Source organism: Pelobates fuscus, chromosome 3, assembly GCF_036172605.1.
Source record: "Pelobates fuscus isolate aPelFus1 chromosome 3, aPelFus1.pri, whole genome shotgun sequence".
Classification (NCBI taxonomy): Eukaryota; Metazoa; Chordata; class Amphibia; order Anura; family Pelobatidae; genus Pelobates; species Pelobates fuscus.
The window spans coordinates 386,059,373-386,069,033 of NC_086319.1; the positions used below are offsets into that span (position 1 = coordinate 386,059,373).

The following is a 9,661-nucleotide window of genomic DNA, read 5'->3' on the forward strand; positions in this document are numbered from 1 at the left end:
CTGGCAGCATGTGGCAGGGGTCCTTGGGGAGGTCAGCTGGGGGGAGCATGGTAGGTCTCTCACAAAAGGGGGGCATAACCAGGAAAGGAAAGCAGCGGAGCCCCCTGGGGTCCTTGGGGACCTCCTGGTATGGCAGAACTCTTGGGTGCGGGTTCAGATGAGTGTCCACTACCCAGGTTCAGATGAGTGTCCACACCCAGCACGCGTCTCAGGCTCGCAGTCCACGGGACGTTTTCCGATTGCTTGCAAGGCCTCCTCCCCAGCGGTGGTGGATAGACACATGGCTGCACTGGCATTCTGGTTGAAGCTGCGGGGGTGGGTAGATTTTACTAAGCATTTTGTGATAAGACAAACGCTCAAGGGCTTATGGAAGGGGACCAAGACCCAGGACGCCAGGAGACCGGTTTCCATTGCGCTCCTAGGAAATTTGGTGTTTTCCCTCCTGGACCTTTGCATTGATGGCTACAAAGCAGGTTTGTTTGAGGTGGCATTCTTGCTGGCCTTTTACGGTGCTTTCCAGATTGGGGAGTTGGTCAGCGCTAACCGAGTGAGTCAGGGGGGTATACTGCTCTCAGGCGTTCGAGTGGAGGCCGCGTGAGTAGTGGTCTATCTGGCCTGGTCTAAGAAGGATGTCAAGGAAAAAGGTGTCAATGTGGTGCTGCATGCCTTTCCAGGATCCTCCTTGTGCCCGGTGGCTAGTACTACCAGATACTTGTCTCAGAGTCCGACAGGTGGCAACTCGTTCCTGGTGCATATTGACAGTTCCTCACTTTCCTGTTTTCCGTTTCTCAGGCACTTTCGGTTTGGGCTCCACAAGCTGGGACTGCAGGCGAGCCAGTTCGGATGCACTCCTTTAGGATAGGTACCGCTACGGAGGCAATGAGGTTAGGTTTTGGGGACGAGCTTGTGAAGAAGGTAGGTAGGTGGGAATCGGTTCAGTTCTGGTCTTATGTTAGTCTTAACAAACCGGTGTGAGGGCTCACTTGGGGAGTCAGCTGGGGGGGGGTGTCTAGGCTGACATGTTTCTCTTGTTCCTGTAGGTCAAGAGGCTTGGATCATGGGACATTCCTTCATGTACTGGAGCTGCAGCTCGTTTTTGGGGTCAGCAGCTGGGCTTTCCTGAGGACCGGATGAGGTTGCTCTGATTTGGCTACAGGGGCTACAGGTGGCACGAGGTTTGCAGTAAGGTGTTCAGGATGGCGGCGTAGGGTAGGAGGCTGAATCTGCTGGTCTTACACGCAGGAGGTAAAGACCTTGGACTTATCCTGCAGCGTCTCTTGGCAAAACGGATTAAGCAGGATATTAATCGGATTGGGGCAAGGGTCCTGGGGTTGCAATTGGTTTGGTTAGAGATAGTTCCCCAGCTCTGTTGGTGGAATGCTCGGGACCCGGCAGTGGTTGGACTCTACTGGGCTAAGGTGAACGGTTTGAAGGACTTGCTTTGTCAGGAAGGTGGGGTTAGTGGTGGTCAGGCACAGGGAGCTAAAAGATATGTTAGCAGGCTATTTCTCTCCTGATGGGATCCACCTCTCGGACGTGGGGTGGGATCAGTTTAATTTAGGATTGCAGGATGGCTTGGCCATGGTGTTATTTCTGTGGCGTGGCGGAGCTCAGACGGCTTAAGGGTTCAAGTTCTGAGCTTGTGGCAGGGTGGGGTAAGGAACATTAAGGGACAAATGGGCCTTAGTTAATATAGGAGTATGGGTAGTTAGTTGATTGGCTAAAAGGTTACACTGTTCGTACAAGTTTTGGTAGGTTTTAAGTCTGTTGGTGGTTCAGAACCTCAGTGGTGTAGGGGTATTTAGGTATACCCCTACCTGGTGAAAATGGATGAATGTTGGCACTTTACATCAGGGCCGGATTAAGAGCCCAGTGGGCCTGGTGCTGATAATTATGATGGGCCTAATTACAAAATCTTATTGACCAAAAACACTAAAACAGTCCTACCTCCTAAGCGTCATGTATCTGATGGAGATGATGCTGGAGGGAAACTCATAGGATGCAACTATGAGAAAACACAAACCCTTTGCTAATCTCACGCTTTCATCTTTCAAGTAAACCCATACCCCCTAACAGCAGTAAAGCAGGAAGTCTATGGATGCGGTAAAAGGGTGGGCCACTGACACAAATCACATAACCAGAACGTCCGAAAGGGCGAACATACACAAAAAGGGTGCATGTCTGTGTCCCCATGTCTCCCAGTCCCTTAGTGTCTGTGTCCCCATGTCTCCCAGTGTCCCCATGTCACTAGGACACTAGGGGACATTGAGAGACATTGGGACACTGGGAGACATGGGGACACAGATACTAGGGAACACTGGGAGACCTGGGGACACTGAGACTCTTGGGGACACTGGGAGACATGGGGACACAGGGTGATAGACACGAGGGGACACTGGGAGACATGGGTCACTGAGACACTGTGATATATGTAGGGGACACTGGAGACTTGATAAAGACCTGGGTACAGGTCTAAATGTTGCAGTGTCCAATTCACCTGCCTAAAGCTATCACAGTGAGTGCCTGAGATTTTTTTATTTTATACTAGGGGACACTGAGACACTACGGGCACTGAGAGACATCGGGCACTGAGAGACATGGGGCACTGAGACACTCTGATACATAGGGGACACTGATACCTAGGGGACATTGGAGACTTGATAAAGACCTGGGTAAAGGTCGAAACGTTGCGGTGTCCAATAAACCTGCCTAAATCTATTACAGTGAGTGCCTGAGATTTTTTCTTTTATACTAGGGGACACAGAGACACTAGGAGACATGGGGAGATTGGGGGACTAGGGGACTTTGGGAGACTAGGAAACACTAGGGACACTGGCACACTACAGACACGGAGAGACACCAGGGACACATGGGGATACTGAGATACTAGGGACACTGGCTGGGAGATGTGGGGACACTGGGAGTGCCCCATGTCTCCCAGGTCTCAAAGTCGCCCAGTGTCCCCATGTCTCCCTGTGTCCCCCAGTGTTTCCATGTCTCTCATTGTTCCCCAGTGTCTCAGTGTCCCCATGTCACCCAGTGTCCTCTAATGTTTGTATCCCCATGTCTTCCAGTGTCCCTTAGAGTCTGTGTCCCCATGTCTCCCAACGTCCCAATGTCACTAGGACACTAGGGGACACTTAGAGACATGGGGACACATGGTAACACTGGCAGACATGGGGCCACTGAGACACTAGGGACAGTGGCTGGGAGACATGGGGACACAGACTAGTGGCCACTGCGAGACATGGGGCCACTGTGTCCCTATTGTCTCAGGGTCTCCATGTTCCCCAGTGTCCCAATGTCTCAGCATCCCCATGTCTTGGAGCTGCTGTCTGGACTATCTGTGCAGAGCTGCTCCCCCGTGGATCAGTGAGTAGAGAGAGGCAGGGAGGGAGATGCCGTAACTTCTTATCACTGCCTCTATCCACACAAACAGCGACCCCTACTGGCCGGCGCTGGTACTGCAGAATAATCTCTGTTTATACTGAGACAGACATTTGTATTGCCGGTATTACTGCAATACCGGCACCGGCTAGGCAGCCTCAAATACCTGAGAAATCCTTCTGAGAAATACCTGGCAACCCTAAGAAATACATGAGAAATACCTGGCAACCCTATGCGTAGTGTATAAAAAAAAAATGTAAAAAAAAAAAAAAAATTTTTTTTTAAATCAATGGGCATATTCCATGGGCCTGGGCCTGGAGCTGCAGCTCCATCAGCCCCTATGTTAATCCGGCCCTGCTTTACATGTTATATTTATATGGTTGTAATATATTGTGAATTATGATATGTTGTGGGTCATTGCCTTGATTTATATATGCGAGAGATGATATAATAATAGGGGTGTGGTGGGTAATGACCTTTATATAATTGTATATCATAGGTTATTATTATCATTATTATTATTAAAGCTGTTGACATTTTTGAACCATACCTAAGAGTGTCGGTGTCTTATTGGGTGGGCTTGGGTTCAGGTTCATTGATTTCTTCCCTGCCCTAATGGTGACTATGCACCTGTCATGAGATCTCTCTCTCTGTTCCCAGTTGGCCATACTTTGTAATCGTCTTCTCCTTTTTTAGTTGAACCTCACCCATTCTTGTTTGCCAGTTCATTAATGTTAATAATGTTGGTCTGGTCCTTTTATCCTGTATATCTGAGCTAGCTACTTTCCTGTGTTTCTGAGCTAGCTGCCTTCCTGAGCCGGCGGCCTTACCTCTGCTCCTGTGCTAACTACCTATCCTTTGTTCTTGAGCTGGTTGCTTCCCTGTATCCAGAGGTCCTGCATCCCTGAATCCAGAGGCTATTTTCTTACATTCAGTTATCTGTGCTTGTATTTTATTTTACTGCCTTTCTTGTAAATATCAATATGCTTATTTGTCTGCCTTGATTTGTGTGTATGTTGGTTTGTTTGCATTCTGGGTTCCACCCTATAGAGGCTGCTGTACTGGTCAGCACCCCTTCCTGACCAGACCCTTGACAACAGGTCGTATGGTGCAGAAAGAACATTGTTCCCCTTCTACATTGTCGTTTTTTTTTAAGGCTTAATATTGTTTGCAAAAAGGTTAATGTGGATCCATGTCATAGCAACTTGCGCTAACCCCTTTATTGAAACAGTTTCTTCCAAGTTGATGGTATTGTGCCTTACAGCAAGTGTTATTGTACATTGTCCACTGGTAGATAAATAAAAAATTACAAAAAAGACAGTCTGAGATAGTTATTTCTACTAGAGGACATACCAATTCATATATGCGAAATATTTTTAATCTTCATTAATTAAATATGTACAGGTTATACTGCTTGTGCCTGAAAACATGTAAAATAGACAAAATGATATGAACGGATGTACAAGACAAGATTTTAATTGACTGCCCAAAAATAAATAACTAAATAAAAAATTCTGAAATATGCATTCTATAGAAAAATATTTTATTGGGTTAATTTACCTCTCTAATCATAAATCTATGATCACATGTCCCAGTTAGAATGCCACAACAAGATCTGACAATGCATAATAAATAACTTAATTGCACTGCTTCCCAGAAATGTTAATATCGTCTATATTTAACAGATATACATTTGTGAGGTGTAAAAAATTAAATCAGTCATTGTTATAAACTGGGTCCTTTACACCTGACAGTCAGCATAGAGAAAGCATATAGAAAAGAGAAGACATTAAATAGTTTGAAAAAAATAAGTTAAGTTTTTTTTTTTTTTTTTATTGTGTAACTCAAATAGCAGGGCAGGGGGATTCAGGCTAATTTAAAACATTAAAATAACACTTTACTAATACTGCATCTTCTGAGCTTCCTAATCCACCTCTCTGATGTTATCAGCTCAATAACATTTTGTCCAAACCAACTCAAAGAGGAGCATTGTGGACAAAAAGCATATGCACTACAGTCGCCCTGCCTAGCCAAATGCGTCACAAAGAGAAGCATTGAATTCAAAGCTTCTCTTTGAGAAGCACCAGAGAGTATTAAATGTTCTTATGCAATTCGTATATTTTTTAATAATCTTAATGGATTAATAGCATGATACCACACTATGGCCTTGATTTCATTCATTTGGAACAGGATTTCAAATGGTCACAAACGTTACAAATTGTTTTATAAACAGAAGTCACCATAAAGTCTATGGGGATTTTTTAATATAAATAATTTGTAAAGTTTTTTTTAACATATTGTGATCATTTGAAATGTTGAGCCCAACAAATTATAGTGCGGTCTATATAAGATATAACTTACTTGTGACTGATACTTTGATGGTTGTCAACATAGTAGTTGTTGGTTGTGTAGATATTGTAGCTGCATTTGTCGTAGCTTTTGTAATGGATATTGTAGTTGTATTGGTTTGAAAGGAGACAATTCCAGTGTTATCAGTTTGAGAATTACTGGTTGGATAGGTGCTTGTTGCAGAGGTAGTTGCTGTAAAGGAGTCTGTGGGTGAGGTGTCTGTCAGAGAGGTGTTTGTCAGAGAGGTGTTTATCGGAGAGGTGTATTTGGCTGAGGTGTCTGTCGATGGGGTGTCTGTTGGAGAGGTGTCTTTGCCTGAGGTGTCTGTGGGTGAGGTGTCTGTCAGAGAGGTGTCTGTCAGAGAGGTGTCTGTCTGAGAGCTGTAAGTCGGTGAGGTATTTGTCGATGAAGTATTTGTTGGAGAGGTGTCTGACGGAGAGGTGTCTGGTGATGAGGTGTCTATTGGAGAGGTGTCTGTGGGTGAAGTGTCAGTCGGTGAGGTGTTTGTCGGTGAAGTGTTTGTTGGATAGGTGTCTGTCGTAGAGGTGTCTGTCGATGAAGTGTCTGTGGGTGAGGTGTCTGTCAGAGAGGTGTCTGTGGGTAAGGTGTCTGTGTGTGAGGTGTCTGTTGGAGAGGTGTCGGTCGGTAAGGTGTCTGTGGGTGAGGTGTCTGTTAGAGAGGTGTCCATGGGTGAGGTGTCTGTGGGTAAGGTGTCTGTCGGAGAGGTGTCTGTCAGTGAAGTGTCTGTCGGAGAGGTGCCTGTTAGTGAGCTGTCAGTCGGTGAGGTGTCTGTTGGTGAAGTGTTTGTCGGAGAGGTGTCTGTCGGAGATGTGACTGTCGGAGAGGTGTTTGTTGATGAGGTGTCTCTTGGAGAGGTGTCTGTGGGTGAAGTGTCAGTCAATGGGGTGTTTGTGGGTGAGGTGTCTGTCGGAGAGGTGTCTGTGGTTTCTGTGGGTGAGGTGTCGATCGGTAAGGTGTCTGTCGGAGAGGTGTTTGTCAGTGAGGTGTCTGTGGGTGAGGTGTCCGTTGGAAAGGTGTCTGTGGTGTCTGTGGGTGAGGTGTCTGTTGGAGAGATGTCAGTCGGTGAGGTGTCTGTGGGTGAGGTGTCTGCCGGAGATGTGTCTGTCAGAGAGGTGCCTGTCGGAGAGGTGTCTGTCGGAGAGGTATCTGTGGGTGAGGTGTCTGTCGGAGAGCTGTCTGTCGGAGAGGTGTCTGTGGGTGAGGTGTCTGCCGAAGATGTGTCTGTCAGAGAGGTGTCTGTCAGAGAGGTATCTGTGGGTGAGGTGTCTGTCGGAGAGCTGTCTATCGGAGAGGTGTCTGTGGGTGAGGTGTTTTTTGGTGAGGTGTCTGTTGGTGAGGTATCTGTTGGTGTGGTGTCTGTTAGAGAGGTGTCTATCGGAGAGGTGTCTATCGGAGAGGTGTCTGTGGGTGAGGTGTCTGTCGGAGAGCTGTCTGTCGGAGAGGTGTCTGTGGGTGAGGTGTCTGTGGGTGAGGTCTTTATCGGTGAGGTGTCTGTTGGTAAGGTGTCTGTTAGAGAGGTGTCTGTCAGAGAGGTGTCTGTGGGTGAGGTGTCTGTCGGAGAGCTGTCTGTCGGAGAGGTGTCTGTGGGTGAGGTGTCTGTGGGTGAGGTGTTTATCGGTGAGGTGTCTGTGGGTGAGGTGTTTATCGGTGAGGTGTCTGTTGGTGAAGTGTCTGTTAGAGAAGTGTCTGTCGGAGAGGTGTCTGTTGGTGAGGTGTCAGTCAGTGAGGTATCTGTGGGTGAGGTGTCTGTTGATGACGTGTCTGTCGATGACGTGTCTGTGGGTGAGGTGTCTGTGGGTGAGGTGTCTGTAGGAGAGGTGACTGTCAGCGAGGTGCCTGTGGGAGAGGTCTCTGTTGGAAAGGTGTTTGTCGGTGAGGTGTCTGTTGGTGACGTGTTTGTCGATGAGGTGTCTGTCGGTGCGGTGTCTGTGGGTGTGGTGTCTTTCGGAGAGGTGTCTGTGGTGTCTGTGGGTGAGGTATCTGTTAAAGAGGTGTCAGTTGGAGAAGTGTCTGTGGGTGAGGTGTCTGTGTGTGAAGTGTTTTTCGGTGAGGTGTCTATCGGTGAGGTGTCTGTGGGTGAGGTGTCTGTGGGTGAGGTGTCTGTGGGTGAGGTGTCTGTGGGTGAGGTGTCTGTGGTTGAGGTGTTTGTTGGTGAGGTGTCTGTTGGTGAGGTGTCTGTTAGAGAGGTGTCTGTGGGTGAGGTGTCTGTCAAAGAGGTGTCTGTCGGAGAGGTATCTGTGGGTGAGGTGTTTGTCGGAGAGCTGTCTGTAGGAGAGCTGTTTGACGGAGAGGTGTCTGTGGGTGAGGTGTTTTTCAGTGAGGTGTTTGTCCGTGAGATGTCTGTTGGTGAGGTGTCTGTTAGAGAGGTGTCTGTTTGAGAGGTGTCCGTGGGTGAGGTGTCTGTGTGTGAGGTGTCTGTGTGTGAGGTGTTTTTCGGTGAGGTGTCTGTTGGAGAGGTGTCTGTGGTGTCTGTGGGTGAGGTGTTTGTTGGTGAGGTGTCTGTGGGTGAGGTGTCTGTCAGAGAGGTGTCTGTAGGTGAGGTGTCTGTCGGAGAGTTGTCTGTAGGTGAGGTGTTTGTTGGTGAGGTGTCTGTGGGTGAGGTGTCTGTCGGAGAGGTGTCTGTAGGTGAGGTGTTTGTTGGTGAGGTGTCTGTGGGTGAGGTGTCTGTGGGAGAGGTGTCTGTGGGTGAGGTGTCTGTCGGAGACGTGACTGTCAGTGAGGTGTCTGTTGGAGAGCTGTCTGTCGGAGAGGTGTCTGTGGGTGAGGTGTTTTTCGGTGAGGTGTCTGTCAGAGAGGTGTCTGTGGGTGAGGTGTCTCTTGGTGAGGTTTCTGTCAATGAGGTGTCTGTGGGTGAGGTGTCTGTGGGTGAGGTGTCTGTCGGAGAGGTGTCTGTCGATGAGGTGCCTGTGGGTGAGGTGTCTGTGGGTGAGGTGTCTGTCGGAGAGGTATCTGTGGGTGAGGTGTTTGTCGGAGAGCTGTCTGTCGGAGAGCTGTTTGACGGAGAGATGTCTGTAGGTGAGGTGTTTTTCGGTGAGGTGTCTGTCGGTGAGGTGTTTGTCGGTGAGATGTCTGTTGGTGAGGTGTCTGTTGGAGAGGTGTCTGTGGTGTCTGTGGGTGAGGTGTCTGTTGGAGAGGTATCAGTCAGTGAGGTGTCTGTGGGTGAGGTGTATGTCGGAGAGGTGTCTGTAGGTGAGGTGTCTGTCGGAGAGGTGTTTTTCGGTGAGGTGTTTGTTGGTGAGGTGTCTGTGGGTGAGGTGTCTGTGGGTGAGGTGTCTGTCGGAGAGGTGTCTGTGGGTGAGGTGTCTGTCAGAGAGGTGTCTGTCGGAGAGCTGTCTGTCGGAGAGGTGTCTGTGTGTGAGGTGTTTTTCGGTGAGGTGTCTGTCAGAGAGGTGTCTGTGGGTGAGGTGTCTGTTGGTGAGGTTTCTGTCAATGAAGTGTCTGTGGGTGAGGTGTCTGTTGGAGAGGTGTCTGTCGATGAGGTGCCTGTGGGTGAGGTGTCTGTAGGAGAGGTGTCTGTAGGATAGGTGTCTGTTGGAGAGGTGTCTGTTGGAGAGGTGTCTGTTGGAGAGGTGTCTGTTGGAGAGGTGTCTGTGGGTGAGGTGTCTGTGGGTGAGGTGTCTGTCGGTAAAGTGTCTGTCGGTAAGGTGTCTGTCGGTGAGGTGTCTGTCGGTGAGGTGTCTGTGGGTGAGGTTTCAGTGGCAGAGGTGTTTGTTGGTGATGTGTTTGTCGGTGAGGTGCCTGTCTGTGAGGTGTCTGTCTGTGAGGTGTCTGTCGGTGAGGTGTCTTTCGGAGAGGTGTCTGTTTTGTCTGTGGGTGAGGTATCTGTTAGAGAGGTGTCAGTCAGTGAAGTGTCTGTGGGTGAGGTGTTTATTGGAGAGATGTCTGTGGGTGAGGTGTCTGTGGG

At 48.6% G+C, this 9,661-nt stretch overlaps 1 protein-coding gene across 1 annotated transcript; it reads left to right on the plus strand.

Moving 5' to 3' along the window:
- Positions 1 to 280: 280 nt before the first annotated feature.
- Positions 281 to 9,281, plus strand: LOC134601877 (uncharacterized). The gene is made up of 4 exons (XM_063446380.1): positions 281 to 547; positions 793 to 915; positions 6,267 to 8,103; positions 8,212 to 9,281. Exons 1-4 carry the CDS (start codon positions 281 to 283, stop codon positions 9,279 to 9,281), a joined length of 3,297 nt encoding a protein of 1,098 aa, XP_063302450.1.
- Positions 9,282 to 9,661: the final 380 nt, after the last annotated feature.

Bases quoted from the DNA above. Each gene is read 5' to 3' on its own strand.
- LOC134601877 (XM_063446380.1), top strand. From the start codon at position 281: ATGGCTGCACTGGCATTCTGGTTGAAGCTGCGGGGGTGGGTAGATTTT. The intron at 916-6,266 runs GTAGGTAGGTGG...TTTGTTGGATAG, and splicing joins GGGACGAGCTTGTGAAGAAG to GTGTCTGTCGTAGAGGTGTC. The intron at 8,104-8,211 runs GTGAGGTGTCTG...TGTCTGTTGGAG, and splicing joins TGTCCGTGAGATGTCTGTTG to AGGTGTCTGTGGTGTCTGTG.